We start from the raw sequence: 21,172 nt of genomic DNA on the forward strand, positions 1-21,172 counted from the left end.
AAAAACTTCAATAATTTACAACAGTGTACATTTTTTCTATCAAAAGTAATGATACTACTTATAATACTAAAATAAAATGTCATGAGACACATGGATGAAAACCCTAATCTCTCAGTGAAAACAAGAAACTGCACCAGTTTTCAGACAATTAAAAGTTTACTGCAGACCACATAATATCTCCAGCATGGCTTGACTGGATTAAAGACCATTGAAATGTTGCCATCGTTCCACTGATGGGACAAATGGGAAATCCAAAGTTATGATCAGAAGTTTTTTTTTTTTTTTCTGCCCTTTTGTTCTTCCACTGGTTTCAAGGATCAGCTGACATGTCACTTTAAAAAAGTATGTTCCCACTAAACCTCAGTGGTATCCAGTCATGTACATAGTTGTGGTTTTATCTCCTTCTGAGCCAGATATTCAGAATAATCTACAGATCATTTCGCTAATGTTTTCCTTTTAAAACTACTTTTCACCAGATGTAATGAAGAAAAGAAAGAACATGGAAAACCATCCAATGTACTTGTAAATGATCCAGAATATTGCTGATTAAAGAGACATTAAAGTTAAAAAAACATTTTCCAAACTTTGGGGCACCATGTTTATCTCAATATACATGTATAGGCAAATGAAAATATTTGCTGCACACGGCAGGATACTATGTGTGGCTGTAAGTATGTAAATATATTTTTGTGATTTGGTTAAAACCTGCACAACACAAGAGTTCTTTGTCGACCCAAAAAAATCAAAGCATTATCTCATTTATCAGTGTAGTATAGGTGGCTGTTTATGACAAATCCCTGATAAAATGTGTCCTCAGAAATCATTTATACATATTTACAAACACAAATAATTATTAATTATTGACTTGTGACAGTAGAGGTTTGCACATGATTCGCTGCCTTCCCAAAAAAAAAGATAAAAGTCCATTATTCTTCATCCGTGTTGAGTTCAGTAGCATCAGTCTTTTCCTCTGTATGTAATGTTTGTAAAGGTAGATGTGGCTCCTTTGTAGAGAGGATTGTGTCCCTGTTGGTCAAATACACAAAGAAGACATCAATTAAACTGAGTTTCACAACAAACAAGTTCATTCTTATGGTTTAGTATTCTAGGAACATTTGAAAAAAGGAAACCAAGGGAAATGCAGAAGCGAAAGAAAAGTGTAACGTTTTCATTTCAGTTACTTAGTGAGCACTACACTGTGTTTCTTAGTGGTTTCAGGGTCTTTGGGATGTGGGTGTGTTTTAGAGGCCTGTTAGTGTTACCAGTAAAGGATAATTAGCGTTACCTAATTCAAACCCAGCCCTTCCGCTGGCTTTTGTTCTGCTGGGAGTAACAGCATGCCCCAAAAATAATAAAAAACATCTTCAGAAAACGAATCAGAGAGACTGCGTGTGTGGCCTTTTATGTGTTTGTGTCTGTGTGTTAAAGGTACAGTCATGATTGCATTAGTGTGTGCCATGTGACGCTAAAATAATTAATCCAAGGAAAGAAGATCTAGTGCATTTAGTGTTGTTTATTTGATCTTTTTTATTTACATCTAAATGAACCTTGACTATACCTTTCATTAATCTAAGTTTTAAACAAAGAGCCTAATAAAGAATGTACACACACATGTCACCACGTGCTACATCTACTGACCGTGTCCCACTTGGCATGAGCGCGTTCTTCCTCAAATTTTGCAAACTCCCGTCTGTCGTGAATGGTGACCAGCAGTTTCCAGATGAGTAGAGCCGCCAAGCCGAGGAACAAGATAGCTCCTGCCACCGACAGAAGCACCACTAAAATGTCTGGACCCTTGGCGCATTCTGAATTAAGGGGGAAAATATATATAACATAATAATGAGAAGGGGACACAGGAGACGATTAGCCGGGAGGCAGTCCAGAGGAAGTGATAATGATTTCCATCCTGATGGCACTAGATGATGTTGCTAATGTTCCTCTGCTAAAGGCTATTTTTTCAGGTTAAAAGTGTGCTTTTAAATCCTGAGAATATTTACTTGACAATTGTCATCCTAGTCATTTCATTATAAATACATCTGCTCATTACCTTCTTGATTTATAATCGCTTTGTCCAGAACATGTCAGAAAATGGGGTCCATCCCAGTTTCTCAAAGTCCAAGGAGATTTTTTTAAATGTTATTGTTCAATCTGACCATATATAAATATATTTATATTCACTTTATTATAATATAATAAAGAGAAAAGCACTGATTCTCCATTTTTGAGAGGCTGATAACACAGATTCCATACATTTTGGCATGAAGAATTACTTGCTAATGCATTTTCTGTCAATCACCTAATGGTTGCAGGTTTTAATTCTAGCATGAAGGCTTTCTTAACGATATTATCTGTCGAGTGATGCAAGATTAGATCAATGGGACCTTTAAATACCGAAGAGCAGAGAGGAGGATGGGCTGATGGGAAATAGTAACCTGACACATCCAGGCCACAAACGTCCCTTCCCTCTTTATGGTCTGGCAAAACTAAGGAGGAATTTGTTTTGAAGAGTTTCATGCAGGCTGTACAAAAGATGTCTGAAATAACTCTCCCTCTAACATGAAGGCTTATTTTCCATCATTAGATGTTCTGGGAAACTTTCTCCGAAATGAACCAACAAGCATGTTTATAGCTCTTACTTGGAACCAGTTAGTTTAGTATGTTTTATTCCCAGATGAAGCAGATTAGCAACATTAAGCTCTTCACAAAGCTTCATAAGCCCTTAAAACCTAAAAACTTCTGAACTGTAATAACAGTTTGTTTTATTGGGCACTTGGGGGCAGTGGAAACAAGCTGTAAATACAAAACACTGACATATTGTCCCTTTTAAATTGATATGTCTTACTTTTTAGCTAACAGTGGCCATTTCTTCGATAATATGCCCCAACCAACACTTGAAATATTCATACCAGCTAGCCACTGACTTTGCCCATCTGCTGTGCCTACAATGATCTTTACATAAAACAGATGCATGCTCTTACCAAAAAAGACACTTAAGCATTGAGAGTGAACCAAACCAGTTAAGTTGTGGGCAGGAAAACCAAAACAATTAGCGGAATTAGCTGACAGTTGCTATTAAGCTGTGTGGAGCTAAGAGGGGGGATTCATCTCTGTGGGTTTGTCGCTGAAAATGGCTTTTGTCACATCCAAGTAGTCATCTTATTCATAGTGAATATAAGCTTTTCACCAAAGCTGCTATCATTTTGTTTGTTGAGCACTTTGTAGTGAATATAAATATTTTATTTGTGTTCATGGTTCCATGAAGCATGAACTGAAGTCTGGCAGCAATTGAGTTTCTTCATTGCAAAAATGTCTTACCTTCACACTTCTAGCCACCAGTGATGAGAGCCACCTGGTCCACATGTGAGCATCATTTGTTTGTCAGACTGGACGTATGTCTGTTTACTGTATGGGACTATTTGCAGTGGTGGAATGTAGCTAATTACTTTAATCAAGTAAATTAGTACAATTTAGTCACACAAATACTTAACTAAAGTATCACCATGTTATACTACTTTATACTTTTTACTCACTACATTTATTTATCACTCATAACATGGCCAGGTACATTTAAATATAAATATACATAATATACTTATTTGATATAATGCACTACTATACTACTTATAAGCCCAGTATTTAGCAAAGTCTCTCAATTTTGCTCCATGCTGACAAACTTTAAAATACTCGTGAGAAAACTGGGTAAAATAATATTCCAAAATAATACAATTCTGTGAAAGACCAATTTGCATACTGTGTACTTTTCTTCTGATACTTGAGTACATTTGGATGATAAATCCTTTGTACTCTATACTATTCTGAAATGGGCTATGTGCAGAATCAGTACTTTTACGTTTTGTACTTGAAGTACATTTTCATGCTAATACTTTTGTACTTTTACTCAATTAACATTTTGAAATCAGGACTTTTACTTGTAATGGAGTATTTTAAGACCATAGTGTTTCTGCTTTTACTTAAGTAAAGGATCTGAGTACTTCTTCCTCTGACCATTTCTCTGTGTGTGGGACAGCACATACAAATGTGCATAGTAGTGTTGGGTAACATAGTGGGGCAACCAGGGTGAACTTTTACTGCCGTCTTCAAAGCGTTTCTCCTCTTCCTCTCCCCATTACTTCCTTCTATTTACTGCTCTTTGGATCTTATCGCCCGATTCATTATGGCTTATACGTAAAAGTCAGGTTGGTGCTTTGAGACTATTTTGTATGTAAAAAATTGCTAGCCACCTTTTAAGCGCCTGGTTTCCATCTTATCCTCTTTGCTTGTGTTCTCCTTTGTTACACACCTTCATGTTTCCTTTCTAAAATGTTCTCTATCCCTTTATTTTGCTTGCTTAGTTTCCTCTCTTATTCTCATGCGTTCCTTCTGGAAGAACATGCCGAATCAGCGGCTTCCTAGAGAAGCAGGGCAGCTGTTAACGACCCTCTTTGACACGGCGGGGTTCCCTGTGTTCAAGGCAAATGTTGGTGTACTTCTCTGCTCTCCAGTTGCGCCTTAATTAAACACACACATTCATTAAAGGCAGACCTAGGGGCAGACTTTCTTTGCGGGCACTGGTGGTCATTAAAGGCTTTCTTACCTCCCCACACTCTTTCTATTTGGCCGCTTTACAAGCAGATGAAGGGCAGGCTGCAGGGAAGTGACAACTTGTACTTGGGTGGAGAAAAAAAACACTGATTGTGAAGGCAAGTGTGCTTGTTTGGCTGACTGGAGATGCTTTTGTGGTTGTCGATTCAATCCTTTTTATCTGAACAGTCATTTCTTCCATTGTCCTTCCCTCATCGCTTTCACACTTACTTACCAACCTTCCCAAGCGTTTCGAAATGCTGTTCGTTTTGGCAATGCTGTCTTAAAGGAAATCAGGTTGCTTTCAGTTTTCCACAAAGAGGAGCAACTACCAACCACACTACATTTTGGTTTCCACAGTTCAACTGCCCCCTATTTTTGCTAATGGGAATTGGGCAACATGACTAAAAATAACTTTAAATTGACCTGGTAACTGGGGAACGCTGTTATCTGGGAGAACAGAAGCACTTCTGTCTTCCTGTTTAGTTGAGAAACAACTCGACTAAACTCGTTTGACCGTAGACAGGATTGCATAACGTTATTCTCTTCTTTAAGCGCTTGTTCTGGTCCTTACCAAATATCTGCCGCCTTATCTTTTAACTCCTCCACATTCTTCACCAGTTTGTTGCTAACTTTGTGTTTTGTGTAGAGGTTTGTGTGTAGTATGTTCATCTCTTACCTGGCTCTTTGACGACAAACAAGATGGACTTTCCGCTGGAGTCCTCATAGTACTGGAAACGCTCCACACAGTCATCCTCATCTTTGTAAGTGCAGTTCACAGCATTTGTATCATGAAGCACTGCACGAACATTCAAGAGAAAAATTCAATTAGTATAGCAAGTATAACAATTGGTATTTGGTAAAGGCACTTTTGGTGTAACAGATACCTCAACATCTTAAGAAAGCTGCAAAACACATTGATATGTGTTAGATGTAACATGGAGCAACTTTAATAAACTCCCTTTTCATTTCACATATCTTTAATCATAAAATTGTTTAAGAAGCTTTTTCTGTTATATCGATTTCATTTCTTATATAATGGCGTTTATTTGGACTACATTCAAATCGGGATGCTGTGTTTGAAAAAAATAAGAAATCAATCATTCTTCCTCTTATACATATATATATGGCCACTTTCATTCAAAATCAATAGCATTGTTGCTCAATTCTACACATTCAGGGGTTTTGCTTCTACGATCTCATCATTTTTTTTTTTTTTACTTTTTAATGCTATTCTATTTCAGAAATATTTTGGACTGTTTATTTCTTGTGTCTTACTTTCTCTCATGTACATTGCCTTTATTTATGCTGCTGCAACGCAAACATTTCCCAAATTGGGATCAATAAAGTACCTATCTATCTATTAGCAACAGTTATAACAGTTTCTCACCTATTTCATCCACAAGCACAATCTCATCCTTGCAGATTCGAGAGCAGGTGTTGTCGTCTAACAGCTTGCCCCTCTTAAAGTGTTTGCACTCCACACACTCCCTTTAAGAAGGAAACAAACATCAGGTCATCATTTCAAATCACTTTTTAGAATACTGATTATGATATATGTGTGCAGGCTCACTTCTTCATGGTGCAGGCGTCGGGGCAGGTGGGGCACTTGTCACACGTGGCCCCGTAGGCCCCTGGCTGGGTGCACTCACAGGCCCCACACTCACAGTGACCTCTCCCGTTGCACAGCAAGCCCACGTTGGACATACAGGTGTCAGTACGTCTGGAGCAGTTACAGTTCTCACCCTGCCAGTCTGGGCCACACTGGCAGAAACCACAGTTACAGACGCCATGGCCTGTCAGGGGAAAAAAGGATAGAGGAGATTCTAAAACATTGTTTACCAATTTCAACACGTGCTATTTGGGGTAAAATAGCAAAAGAGGAAGCAATTAAACAAAAAAAATCTATCAATAGAAGTAGTACAAAAACAGGGGTGTGGTTGGAGTTGTGAAAGAGGGAGGACAGATGAGGATGGCATGTCTGTCATTTCAGTTTTGATAAGCTTGTTTTTATGACTTTATCATTCCATGTTATAAACCATTGAATTCATATCTCCCCGGAGCACAGCCTGTCACAACAGGACATCTTTGGGAAATGTTGCTCGTCTAGTATCTAAAATAAAGTTCTGTGAGCTGGATCAATGTCTGATGGTCAGAATGAGTTGGTAATAATGACTGGACGTGGTACGACAAAGACTCATGAATATATTTACCACAAGCTGTGTCATTTTCAGTATTTTCCCGTTGCGATGACAAGTCTTAACTTTGAGAAATGACGTGGTCCCTCTCTTTACAGACACGGTACCAGGTTTTTACAACAAAGTGAAATAAAAGAACAACGCGTTTACTTCCATGTTACATTTGATTCATTAATAATCAGTGTTTTGTCTTGCGAGGACATTTCATAGCTCCATAAGTATTGTATCTCTTGAATTGCGATCCCAAACAATGGAAAAGCAGAAGTTGTAGCTTGTGTTCCTACAACTGTTAAAGTGATTGTGTGTCTGTGGTGTCTGGAAAGCTTTTATTTTGGGCTGCATGATTCAGTGTCGGTGTGTATGTGGGTACATTTGAGCACATTGGTTTGCTGTTGTTCATGTTCATGCAAGAGAGTGACAATGCAGAAAACATTGTGGTATATCACTGCAAAACAATGTTCAGATAAACAATGAGACATAGCTTCTTGGGTCAGTGGATCTGTCATTACCACTCGACCAAAGGACCACTGGCTTTTAATTAGACCTTTCTGTGGGGGGAGCAAAGAAGACTATGGTCCTCACACTGAAAAAGGTATTTCAAGACAACAGCAGACCATGTTTTACACACAGAACAATTCCAATTCTCCCCCACTTAGCCCTTTCCTGACCAAACATGGGTTTATTTTTAGCCCCATTACACCACACATGCCAAAGTGTAAGCACAAAGGTATTTTCATGTTAATCTGCGGGCTTTGGGGAATACAGCCAAAACATTTCTGTGTGAGAGCAGCGAAAGGGGGGTGAGTGATACATGATAACTGATGACGTATTGAAGTTTGAGGCAGTCTGTGCCAAAACGTGGCCTAATGCAATTTTTAAAGTTGAATAATGACATACCCTTAGCAAAACATATATAACTACTTATACGTTACTCAAAGGAAATGCCACAATAAAGAAGAGCACTTATTTTGCCTCCATGATCTCTAATTTTCTTCCTGCTTATTCTATAGTTTATATTAGCAGTTGTTTTCTTTTGCGGTTTAAATGAGAAGACTAATGCCACTTTCCATCATACAAAAATCTGAACCCTTCCCTGTTACCCTCGTGTGTTAGTCTATGCTAATATAAGCTAACCGGTTGCTCTCTGTGGCTTTTTTTAAACTGACAAAGGAGGATCTTGTAATCTAATAGTCAGTAAGAAAGCAAATGAGTGTATTCCCCAAAATGATGGACTATTCCTAGTATAGTTTATTGCAAAAGATAAGAAAGAGATAACCTCTAGCTGTCAGTAATGAAAGCAAATAAACTACCGTACCATTAGGAAGAGACGGACAGCATGCTATGCATTGTCTAACCCCTACTTAACACAGCTAATCTCACTTGAAGAATCGCTATTAAAATCCCCATTACAAACATCTTCAGAGTATGATGTGTTATGACTTCTTGCTGACATAATGTCTCTTAAAACATGAGGAGGAGGATCTTGAGGCTCTGAGTCAAAGCTCTTAGGAATGATCAAAAACAAACTCATTCCCACAGAAAAGTGAGAGTCAACTCTGAAGTGAGCTAGCGTTAAAAACTTAAAAAGTGTTCTCTGTGAATGAATCCTGCTGAACTCCAAGGTACCAAAGCACGGCTCGGCAGACAAAAACATACAACCTGAACACACGCACACAGGGTGAACAAACTAAATCATGTTTATTATAAGTGGAGCCATGTCCTGGGCAGGAGGCAGGGTTGTTTTTGTATGTAATTCCCCCCAGATGCGGTGGGTGGCAAGTCAGTGTGGTGAGGGGGGCTGCCAACTCTCAGAACAAAAGCAGGCTACTCTCATTCTCTATTGCTCTACCACAGACAGTCAGTGGGCAATGTTAACCTTCTTTGTCTATTAATTTTATCCATATGCTTGCTGTGTGCTGTAAAAACTGAATAGTTTAATATTTTGGGAAAGCAGCAAATCACATATAATCATATTGGAGATGCCATGACCCTTTTGCCATTTTTGAATAACAAACTACTTTTTGAAGACAATTTGTGAGTCATTTATTAAGAAAAAGGTCAGAACCCAGTTGTTCCAGATTCTCCATTGTGACCATTTGATGGTTTCTACAATTGTAAGTTAAAGATCTTTGGGTTTTAGACTGGTCATACAAAACGTGACATCAGAAGATATCACCCTGGTGTGTGTGATATGACTGTGATGGGCTTTTTTCACTTCTGCCTGAGCACAAGTTGCAGTTCTTGATAACATTTCTGTCAATTAACTATTATCTTCTCATTGTTTCTCTTTTCATTTCGTTTAAGATGCTCAGGCCCCTACAGTAGAGAGAAAACAGGACCTTACCTGAGCACAGATCCCCCTTGTAGCGCAGGCAGTTGAAGTCGTCACACTCACACAGCTTTCCCCAGACCTTTCCAAAGTCGCTGTTGTGACACACACACTGTCCGCACACACAGTCCCCCCGGCCACTGCAGATGGCAGACTGGGGTCCTCCGGAGCCCGCGGGCCCGCTGCAGCGGTCCTGCTCCGTGGGGTTATAGTCCCCCTCGGCACACTCGCAGTGCGGCCCCAAGCGGCCCGGGTGGCACTGGCAGATGCCGCACTCGAAGGTGCCGTTGCCATGGTTGCATTTGGGGCTGTTGGGCTGGGCCTTGTTCTGGCACTTGCAGTCGCACTCAAAGGTGACGGTGATGGAGAGAGAGTCCTTGAAGCCCACCGGCTTAATGATGAAGGTCTTCTTCTTCTGTTTGGGGCAACCACGAGCTCTGGCTTCAACACTGAAAGACACCTGGAGGAGAGGAGGGAAGTCAAGTTAAAATAATCCATGATTACGGTCAAAGTCATGCTAAGAGCCCTCTTTATTAGATTTTTCAAGACATTTTCTGCATCCACACTTTGTGAAACTAGCCATTCTTCTGTACCAACCTGGTGTGGATTACCTAACATGTAACAGCACTTAAATGGTGTATTTAATGGCCGCTCAAATTGTGAGCATTCTCTGTGGAAACTGCACAAAGACCTAACACAGGGAAGGCCTCCATGTGTGTTAAGTCAAAGTATGTGTTCATTCAGCGCTGTATCCAAATCTGGTAAATGTCCAAAAGGGGGAGAAGTTACTACATCTGGAGAGACAACCATATATGGAAAAATAAGAGGGGCTTAGGCAGAGAGAAGAAATGTACGGAGGCCAAAAAATGTCACCTGGAGTGAGAAGAGAACAAGGAAAAGAGCCAAAGAAGCTGTGATGAAGAAAAAATGCTAAATAAAAGGAACTAAAAGCATACTTTCAGCAGACAGTTTGCTCTAAATGCAGATGGCAGAAGTACAGAAGAAGGACGGAAAAACACAATTTAAGAATCAAAAACAGTCCTTATGCATGTTTTTCCAACATTTGCTTTTAACACCACCAGGAAATCCTACAACCAGAAGGGAAATGGAAAGAGGTGAAAGAAGAAGGTGCAAAATAGTAAATGGAAAAAATGTTATTTCTGCAATTGTATGATAACAGCCAGACACATTGGCAGGACAGTTGACAATACTGTTACCAACCTGTATGCAGCCACCCATTTAAAATGTAACAACACATTTTCTTTAATAACAACTTTCATTATCGCAACCATTTTATTTGGCAAATCATTTTTTTTTAGGGAATTTTACAAAATAAAGTATAATTTTCTTTTTACCTCTGCAACCTACTTATCCTTGTTGCAGGATGTTGACATCATTTCAAGACATTTCCTGTGACAAAGAGTGACGATGACAGTACTACTACATTTGAATGCAACCGTTTCCCAGCTAGTAAAACAACAATGTTCTCCTTCAAACTTTCCTTTAAGCTAACATGTTTCTGGTAATAAAGTCAGTCTTAAGGAGTCATAGGCCAAACAAAGGGAGGGGGGGTATGGACTGACCGTATCCCCTATCTTGAGCCCAGAGCAGGATTTGAGGCCAGGGATGAGCTCTCCATTCAGACAGGTGGCATTGAATGACAGGGACAGCTCCTCCGGGACGCCTTGAAGCTCCAGCTCCACCCTGGACCGGATTTTCTGTTAACAGCAATGAAGAACAACAGTGAGAAACACATACACATGGAGGAATGAGTATGTAGGGTAGCACACTGTGGCCAAAAATCACATGTTAGGTGTCAATTTTGGTTGTGTGGAACCAAATCCCATTTTTTTCTACAACTACATCATGTCAGCCAATAAACTCATTTAAGTGTGCACACATTAGCAAACACGCTTGTATGCACATCTCTACACAAATTAACAGCTATGACTATTAAAGCTACATTTGTCAGCAAATTCACTTGTTCCCTGCATAATGAATTCAAATAAAACATGGATAATGAAACACAGCCAGTAGCCTCCCACATTTGGTCAGCTTCACACCTCGGCCTATGTGGACTTTTTTTGTAGACCTTTGCTCGACAGTGTGTATGACTCAGACGCTGTGAGTGTGTGTCAGCAAACACATGTCATCCACTGAAACACTGTCTAGTCGAAATGTGTGTGTATAACACTTACAGCGTAGGCTTTCAGAATGAGCTGAATAACGTTGCCCGAGTCGTTCGACAGTGTTCCTACTGTGGTGCCAGGAATCAGTTCACTGTAGTTCTACAAGACAGAAAGACAGACGGACAGAATGTTGTCATCCTACACAGTCAGGGAAACTATTAATGAATGTACTAAATAATAGAAACAAGGTGTAATAGTATGATGTCTTGTTTTTTTTCATTCTTACACTTTAAAACTGATGCATACCCAATGTTATTTAACATCTTGACTTGTGTTCCTTTATGGCCAATGGGAGTTTGGTATGCATGTCCTCTATTTCTTCTCCTGTTATGAATTTCTTAATAATAGTTTGCATATTGCTGCGCTCAATAGTGTATCATAGGGATTTATTTTCATTTATTTCCAATGCAGGATCCAAGAATGTCAGTTTAAAACCAGCGGGGTTTGGAGGACTTTAGCTACAGTGTGTTTAAGATGACATGATTACTGTGTTGGATTTGTCACCCTCTCAATTTCAGTTTTCAAATATTGGCCTAATTTCCTCTTTTAAGAAGAACTTGAAGAGAATAAAATCCTGGATGTTCTCAGTGTGAATGCAGAGCTACTGACCTGGTACAGAGGAACCACAGGGTTGGTGACGGCAAAGATGAGATTGATGTTGTTCTCCGACGTCTTCTCTGTGATCAGAGCTAGAGAAGGGTAATCCTGAGGAGAAACCGGACAGTGTGGTTAGCAAACATAAACTCTAATATATTCCTTTTCATACGTTAAACAAAGGGGTGACATTGTCTCAGTTTCTCTCTCACTCTGTTTCTGTCTAAGGTCTGCGCACCAAAAACACACTTACGGTTAACACTAACCATGGTGGTAGACATGCTGTACATATTGTCAGAGTTGAGGTGGCACTTTCCGTCGTTTGGCTGCACGATTCCAGCCAGACGACCATCCAGAGCCATGTGAGTCTTAGCGTCTGAGGTGAAGATCAGAAGGTGGGAAGCACCGGGACGCCAACCGATCCGCTCCTGGAACCCATTAAGCCAGGTTCAAGCAAAAAGAAGGAAAGTCAAATTATTTAAATGAGCTTTTGAAGGAGGAATTACTTTTTTTCGGCCCTTATCTAAAGCAGGAAAAACTCTTTAAAGATCACCTATTATGCAATATCCACTTGTATACATAAATAGCTGTCCCCTCTGCGTTAAGTGAAAGTTTCAGGAAAAAATATTCGCTCACTTTTTGTCCTGATCCATTTATATAAAAACCTGCCTGAAAATGTGCTGATCAGATTTTGGCCACTTTAAGTCATAACGTTTTTTTGGCTGGTGTAACCATTAGCGAATCACCAACCAAGGTAACCCCCCCCCCCCCCACCTTATCACCTGAATCTCCTCCAACAGCACCATTGTGTTCTTTTTAAACAAATATCTCTCAGAGGGGCGTGAGGAGTGGCAGCAGTTCATTTGCATTTAAAGTAACAGACAGAGAATCAGCACTTTTGAAACAGGGCTGAAACAGAGGGGATTATGGGTTGCTGCAATGATCTGTTTGGTATTTGGAGCCAAACACTTCAGAGACATGTTTTGTATATATCCGAGACCGATAATATATTGATGAAAAACAGTATAATAGGGGACGTTTAAAATCAACTTCTGTTTAAATGTGTATGAGTGTGAGGAGGAAACAACGACTATAAGATCAAATCAGAGTTGTGTGTGTGAGACGGTGGGTGCGTCTCTCCACCTTGCATACGGCAGCCTGGACGATGGCATCGAAGCCTCCCTCGGGGGCATCTCGGTTCCTGGACACCATCTGCTTCTTCACTTCCTCCGTGAAGCGGCCCACCTCCTCCGTCAGGGACAGAACGTGTTTGTAGCCAAACTGTGGCAGGCAGGTGGTGTTAATGCTGTCAATGAAGCAGAGCACATCAAGAGTTCACTCGAGCTGCTGTTTGATTCTTCATTCATTTCAACATCTGTATATGTTATTGTAAAAAATATGTGGCCTCCATAAATTATTAAAAGCCGTTCAATTTGATTAAAGCAAGGGGGGTTAATTAACATTTAATTAAAAGTCTCTCCTACACTGCTGGTTGACCCCTTTTTCTCTCTGTATTCCACATTATTATTGGACACAAATTCCCCCCTTTTCTTATCCTTTACACAAACATTCCTGGTGGCTGGAGCTCAGCAGACTGTGTGTAAAGCAAGTGACCCCCGAGAGACCCTAAACCAACAGTTCCCCCTCAGAGGAGCCTTTGGCCGGAGTAACAGCCTTTAGCATCAGGGCGCTATCAGTCTCCGGGCAGATTACCTGCGGCTGATTCCCAGTAGCTGACCTAGCACCTCTGTAAGCCTTTAACAAGTGCTGTGACTCCGGGCATGCTTGCGTTTTGACTTTGCAACACTGCGTTTAAAGTTGTCCTCACTATCATGACATCAGCTACCTTATGAAGCTAGTTTTCCACAAGCAGACATAAACAACCAGTGAAATCAACACCAGTGGGTAATAATTAAGAATGCAAAACAATGGTAAATGCAACCACAAAAACAATCTTTCTATAACAAAGGGATCTGGATTCTGTTTAGGTACCTATATGAGGCCCACTGTTCAAAATGTCAGTGTAGTTGGACAATGACAATCTTAAGTCCCAGACTACATATATAACATAAAACAAATTTAAAAAACAATAAAATGAGTGCAAGAAGAAACAGAGTAGAAAAACGCCCATAAAGTTGCATAATACTGTAAGAAGAATTTATTATAATTGTCTTTTACCTGTAGCAGGGGTTCTTCACAGCCTCTTTGGGGGAGATGTACATGTAAGGCGAGAGCGGCTTGTCCACAAAAGCCCCGAAGCCCATGCGGAGGTTGCTGGTGGTGCGATTCATGGCCTCGGCCAGGCCTTTTCCCAAAGTCCTCAGGCGGAAGAGGTCATCGTTCATGGAGTAAGAGAGATCCATGAGGTAGTAGAGATCCACAGGGTAGTCCTCTACCTGACGCACCTTCACTGTGAAGCGCTTAGCATCATCTTGGAAGGGAGATACAGAAACATCATTTTTCAAATAGATTTTCCTCATGGTACATCTTTTATAAAATGTTCTTGATATTCCCCAATCTCTCCACTTCAGGATGTCAGAAACGTCATTCCTTACCTGGCCTGAGGGTGATTTGTAGTCTCTGTGGTTTAATCTGTGTGACATCTTGCGTGGCCCCTGCTGCCTTGTTGCTGAGGGGCCGGTCCTCGATCACCTGCAGTTTGCTGATTGGAGACTCCAGAGAAGACGTAGCACAGCCTGCTGCCACCAGGTTACTCTTCAGGTCACACCGGGAAGATCTGGCAAACCCCTGGCCGAAGTCCTGACAGAAGAGGCATGTACATTTTATACAGAGAAGCAGTCAGCTATTCAGAGATATTGTATGTGTTAAAAATGTGTCATACAGATGTTTATTTAGATAATTCCCATCTGGAATAAAGCTTTGTTGAGAGATAAGGGCATGTTGGATTGATTTGAAGGATCTGTGATGAGGAAGTTCAACATTATGTTCCTGTCAAAATAATGTATTGGAATAAAGATGCACTCCAACATCTTCGCAACACAATTAAGCAAATTCCCCCTCAAACTAAAAAGACCATCCCATTTGAACACTGTCTGACAGTTTAACCTGTCTCAGCAATGATCCAAGTGAAGTCATCCTGAGAAAATAGGGCACCTGTGTGAAAGGCTTCGTGTGTCGACTCCACGTTCTACAATGATAAATCACTTCAGATTAGTTTGAACCATTACTACATCCACATGCAGTCACACAAGGACAGTCACTGTGTCTAAAGTGCCTGGATTTCACTTTCAAAATGGAATTCATATTCACCTGGACACATTTGATGTTGTAAAAACTGAAATTTCTCAACCATATTAAGCTGTTAAAAGGAGATATGTACCACTTTTGGCTTGCAAAATGTTCATTGTCTGAATGAAGTGAAGTGGAAAAGGAACCCACCTCCTGTAAGCACCACGCACAGCTGGGGTGAACAGCCAGACACTGCTTGCATGTGCTGGCCCCTCTGGAGGTGCAGACGTTAGAACCTGTAACCAAACGCTGAGCTGCTTAGTTTTTACAAAAGCAACCAACAGCAATTAGTGTTTACCTTATGTGTGTGTTATCTGTTGTTACAGATTTCAATTCAAATTAAAACACATTATACAGTATGAGGAACTTGGCTGAGGAGCAGAGTTTAGCTATATTTGATGAGAACAAGTTAAAGAAAAACGGTTTGTTTAGAGAAATCAAACCAATTAGCAAAATGAAACACAAATGAGAAGTTTTTGAAGTGTTAGACAAGTGAGTAAAACTAAAAAATACTAATTCTACATACCTAATGTCCTGGCTTGTGCATTACATTACATGTCATTTGTTAGACGCTTTTATCCAAAGCGACTTACATACATTGAGTACAGTGGGCAATCCCCACAGGAGCAATTTGGTGTGAAGTGTCTTGCCCAGGGACACAACGACAAGCTGACTGCAGTGGGACTCGAACTTGCTATCCCCTGATTCGAAGTCCATCACACTACCCACTGAGCCAAGGCAGGAAAACACATGCACATTTCACAAATAAAAATCACTGACACTTGAATTGGAGAAGGACATGCAGATATGTCCCAGTCCAATTAATCTGAAAGCATATTTTGTTTAAATATTTAGTAGAGTTGAAATCTGGTTTTTTCTCCCTGGAATATATTTTTGGCTGCACGGGCAAAACATGTAAACTACATGTCAGCACCTACCGCATACTCCCGTTATTCCAATGCAGATGTAAAGACACATCCATAGTGTCCTGCCCGCCGGGAGAGCACCCATCCTGGTGCGGCTCTGAGAAGAAAGAGCCTGCAAACGAGCTCTGCTGGAAGTACAAGCAGACCAAAAGAAGAAAAAAAACTCTTCATCTGCAATCGACACAACTCCAAATAGAGTCAAATGTCTTAACGCCACCCACTCCCATTCTCCTCATCTACAGCTCTCATTATCATACTATTAACTGCAGTGGGCGGGAAAAGTGCAGCATCCACAATCTGTGAGTTAGAGGAGGTTTTCTTCTGGAGGAGCCGAGGAGGGCAGGTCTGAGCATCAAACATGTGACTTGTTAAACCAGCTGGTAAGTTGTTTTGCACCCTGGTGTCTGTTCTGAATCTGTTACTCAATATTGCGTACGGTCTAGCTAATAATAATATTCAAATGTCATATAAATGTGCATATCTCTCGGCACTACAATATGCCTATATTTTAATTAGAAGAGACAAATAGCTTCCGCAAAAAAACAATTTGTAGTGTAAGTTCTCATTGGAAAATGTAGGTTGTATTGGCTGAATCGCTGAGTTGTGATGTGTTTGCTTTATATTAGATGCAAATCAGCATTAGGCTTAATATATAGTAGCCCTCCGCGTGAACTGTAATCAAGTGTATATGAGGTTAGTGTATACTGCCCACTAGTGGACATCTGCTGTAAGGACGAGTTTCACTTCTTCTGAACCAGTCTGAACCTATGGTCTCAACACTTTAGCTGCAGGGTGTACAAGGAAAAAAACAGACTTGTTTCTGTTATTTATGCCACAAATTACTGAATAATGACTTAAAGATAGGTTGAAAACGTAACTTTGATCAAATAGTTTAGCCTATTATTTAAATATTTTTAAAGCACTATTTATCAGTTGTCCTCCTGAGCTACATCTGGTTGTAGTTTGTAATAAAATCGGTGCTTTTTGGAGAGCTAAGTGTCTCTGTTGGCCAAATTCTAACAAAATTGCGTATTTTTCACAAGCTGTAAATTGCTGTGGAGCCACATTGAGTAAACTACAATTATTTGGCAAGAATATATCTTCATAGTCAATGTAAGCTTACCACAGTGGAGTGGTTGTCGTAGAATTAACTATTTGCTCAAAACTTCAACTAATATCCAACCGACTTTCTCGCTTTTTTCAACCTCTCTTTGTTTTGATTTGCATTCCCGGAAGTAGGCCTAAGGCACGTGATCTGATTAACACGTCAATTTCGGTGACATGATGAACCCCTCAAGCAAGGTAAACATTTGTGTTTAAATGTTTCCCACAGTACAAGCTAACTTTTCTTTAAAATACATTAGTATGGTTACATACATGGATCGGATTTCGAGGTGTAGTCGTGGGGGAGGGGGTCTGCAGTTCGGTGGACTAAGGATTGCACCACTGCTTTTTGCAGATGATGTGGTTCTAATGGCTTCATCGGTCTGCGACCTTCAGCACTCACTGGATCGGTTCGCAACCGAGTGTGAAGCGGCTGGGATGAGGATCAGCACCTCCAAATCTGAGGCCATGGTTCTCTGCAGGAAACCGATGGACTGTCCACTCCAAGTAGGGAATGAGTCCTTACCCCAAGTGAAGGAGTTCAAGTATCTCGGGGTCTTGTTCTCGAGTGAGGGAACAATGGAGCGTGAGATGGGCCGGAGAATCGGAGCAGCGGGAGCGGTACTGCAGTCGCTTTACCGCACCGTTGTGGCGAAAAGGGAACTGAGCCAGAAGGCAAAGCTCTCTGTCTACCGGGCCATTTTCGTTCCTACCCTCACCTATGGTCATGAAGGATGGGTCATGACCGAAAGAACGAGATCGCGGATACAAGCGGTCGAGATGGGTTTTCTCCGCAGGGTGGCTGGTGTCTCCCTTAGGGATAAGGTAAGAAGTTCGGTCATCCGGGAGGGACTCGGAGTTGAACCGCTCCTCCTTTGTGTCGAAAGGAGCCAGTTGAGGTGGTTCGGGCACCTAGTTAGGATGCCACCTGGGCGCCTCCCTAGGGAGGTGTTCCAGGCACGTCCAGCTGGGAAGAGACCAAGGGGTAGACCTAGGACCAGGTGGAGGGATTATATCTCTTCGCTGGCCTGGGAGCGCCTTGGGATCCCCCAGTCAGAGCTGGTTGATGTGGCCAGGGGAAAAAAAGTTTGGGGCTCTCTGCTGGAACTGCTACCCCCGCAACCCGACCACGGATAAGCGGGAGAAGATGGATGGATAGTATGGTTAACAATGGCTGGACAACACAGGTTTTAATGTGAATATGATAGTGGCTTAATAAGTACATTTAACATCCTGCATAACTATTTTGCCCTTGGCTTTAGTACCGTTTACATCCACCAGATGTCATTTTCTTCATGTGAAATCTTCAGTTTTTGAAATCTTGTGATTGATGCATCTGCACAAGTGTGGATTTCATGGGTCTTAAATGTATTTAAGTTTCCCCCAGCTTAACACTTCTTTGAGTCTTTTGGCCTTTGTTAATGATTATTATGATCACTGAAGCCTGTGAGTTGACTCGGGTGGGAGGATACTGCAGGGAAAACACATTTAGTTAAATTGCTAGTGAGGTAGGTGAGTCTCTCCTGGTTTGATTAATGGAAAACATCACTAGTTCTTAGTGTTTGCGTTTGGTTACACAGTCACTCAAGGTTAACCTTTATAACTCTCTGGTTACTGTACTTCCTCACAGAGAGACCACAAGATGTACGGGTCAACAACAACACCTCAAATACTATAGTATAGGGGCCCCCCAAGGATGTGTGCTCAGCCCCCTTCTCTTCACCCTGCTGACCCACGACTGCAAACCCAACTTCAGCTCCAACCACATTGTGAAGTTTGCTGACGACACTACTGTGGTGGGTCTCAGCCACAACGATGAGACTAACTAAAGGAAGGAAGTGAACCAGCTGGCCCTGTGGTGCCAAAATAATCTCTTCCTCAACGTGTAGAAAACAAAAGAGATTGTTGTTGACTTCAGGAGAACCCACTACCAACCCCCCTCCCCCTGACCATCAAATTCCTGGGTGTGACCATCACAGATGATCTCACCATGGAAAAACAACAACACCGCACTAGCGAAGAAGACCCAGCAGCGCCTGTACTTCATCCGGAGTGAGCCGGAGCACCACCCCCCATCATGCTGTCTTTCTCCCGAGGCACCACTGAGATCATCCTCACCAGCTGCATCACGCTGTGGTTTGGAAGCTGCACCGCCTCCAACCGCAAGAGCCTGCAGCGCATAGTGAACTCTGCCCAGAGGATCATCGGTGCCTCGCTCCCATCACTACAGGACATTTATAACACCACCTCACCCGCAAAGCATTGTGGGTGACTACACCCACCCCTCCAACAGCCTCTTCAGCCTCCTGCCTTCAGGGAGAAGGTTCCGCAGCCTCCGCTCGAGCTCCACCAGGCTGAGGAACAGCTTCTTCCACCAGGCGGTCAGGATGCTGAACTCTCTCCCCTCCCTCCTCTCCCTCTCTCGCCTCTCTCCCTCCCTCCCCGCCTCTGACATCTCTCCCCTGACCTCTCCACCTTGCTTCCCACCTTTCCCCCCTGCCCCAAATGGACCTGGACTTTAACTCCCCCCCCCCCACACACACACACAACCTTCCCTCATCGAGCACCAGTCACTTTTCTACCCATCTCCGCTGCTACTGCACTGAAACTATACTTTAAACATCATTTTCTCATTTACACTAAAGAATACTTGCATTAAAGTCAATTCATGTTCTGTGGATTGTGTTTTTTTAAAAATATATGATTAACTAGTACTTATTACTACTATTACTTAGTCTTATACCCCGTTTATCTATTCTAGGCCATATTTGTATCTTGTTTTATGCCATGCTGTGGGACTGCGAGAAACGGTATTTCAAGATTTCTGTAGGTATAACACATGTAGACATTTTGACAATAAAGCTGACTTTGATCTCAGATGAAATTGTTTCATTGAAATGAGCGATGTTGGCATGGCAGTGAGATGTGACGAGAACTGGCCATGGAGCGGAGCCATGAGGCCAAACAGATGTAAACAATTAAGGAACACAATCACCACTAGAGACAATGAAGACTGGATTACTTCTGCTCATCGGTTTGAAAGGCATCGATGCCACACGATGTGCAAATGTGTGCACAAACGTCCCTTCTTCTTCTCCGTTCTTTGTTGTTCTTCCTCTCTATGTTGCTTTTTGGACATTTCTCCTTCCTCTAGTGCCTTGTGTTGCTCAACTTTCCATCTGTGACTCTCTCTCTTGCTTCATGTTTGCCTTTCCTTCTCTTTTCAAAACTTCCACAAGCAGTTGCACAACATGCTGCGAGGGAAAAGCTCCTCTTTTCTCCAGCAGGTTTGATTGACAGCACCCCTTGCCTACTCTGCAGTCATTGTGTGTGTGTGTGTGTGTGTGTGTGTGTGTGTGTGTGTGTGTGTGTGTGTGTGTGTGTGTGTGTGTGTGTGTGTGTGTGTGTGTGTGTGTGTGTGTGTGTGTGTGTGTGTGTGTGTGTGTGTGTGTGTGTGTGTGTGTGTGTGTGTCCTGAGCTTTCCGTGTTAGCAGCAGCATTTTCTTCAGATGTTAAACTAAATTTTAGCCAAATCAATCATACCAGACCATTTTACAGTACCAGGTACTGAAGTAAATAATTATTACTGTATCAGATTTAACTGGTGATTGAACAAAAACCTTTTTGTTTACAACATGCAGACCACTAACACATTTGTCCAAGTTTAGCATCTGCCTTCTTTACTCAAAAATTGCATTTTAAATAGGAATATAAGAAATGGAACACATATTCAATCTTCAGAAATGTTCTCAATAAATGGAGGGTACTCTTTCTTCATAAACTTAAAAATACAATTGTGGTGAATTGTTTGCGTTTTCAGTTTCCTACTTTAAACAACCACCAAATGAGAGTCACTATTGCATGATTATACAACTCCTAAATACATTACAATCTATATTTCTACAGTGAGTTTGTTATTTAATGTTTGTTGTCTATTCTAGGTGGAGAAATCCACTATTATATTTAATTTGAATACAACCTTAACCTTTCTATATGTACTTC

The 21,172-nt window shown here is 41.3% G+C and overlaps 1 protein-coding gene across 1 annotated transcript; it reads right to left on the reverse strand.

Annotated features, from left to right (window-relative positions):
• Window positions 1-160: 160 nt before the first annotated feature.
• Window positions 161-16,311, reverse strand: LOC117464826 (integrin beta-3-like). Its single transcript, XM_034107533.1, has 15 exons — window positions 16,079-16,311; window positions 15,291-15,376; window positions 14,447-14,651; window positions 14,070-14,322; window positions 13,035-13,197; window positions 12,158-12,319; window positions 11,907-12,002; window positions 11,307-11,396; window positions 10,692-10,826; window positions 9,124-9,568; window positions 6,155-6,377; window positions 5,972-6,072; window positions 5,261-5,380; window positions 1,639-1,805; window positions 161-1,026 (listed from the first exon to the last, which is right to left on the reverse strand). The coding sequence occupies exons 1-15, from the start codon at window positions 16,149-16,151 to the stop codon at window positions 958-960; spliced, it is 2,388 nt and encodes a 795-aa protein (XP_033963424.1). The 5' UTR covers window positions 16,152-16,311; the 3' UTR covers window positions 161-957.
• Window positions 16,312-21,172: the final 4,861 nt, after the last annotated feature.

The sequence above is a fragment of the Pseudochaenichthys georgianus genome, chromosome 19 (assembly GCF_902827115.2).
Source record: "Pseudochaenichthys georgianus chromosome 19, fPseGeo1.2, whole genome shotgun sequence".
Classification (NCBI taxonomy): domain Eukaryota; kingdom Metazoa; phylum Chordata; class Actinopteri; order Perciformes; family Channichthyidae; genus Pseudochaenichthys; species Pseudochaenichthys georgianus.

Excerpts from the sequence above, each read along its gene's own strand:
- LOC117464826 (XM_034107533.1), bottom strand. The coding sequence starts at position 16,151 with ATGGGTGCTCTCCCGGCGGGCAGGACACTATGGATGTGTCTTTACATC. Across the intron at positions 13,198-14,069 it reads GTGAAGAACCCCTGCTACAG|CATTAACACCACCTGCCTGC; the intron begins GTAAAAGACAAT and ends CTTCATTGACAG. Across the intron at positions 9,569-10,691 it reads GGCTCAAGATAGGGGATACG|GTGTCTTTCAGTGTTGAAGC; the intron begins GTCAGTCCATAC and ends CCTCTCCTCCAG.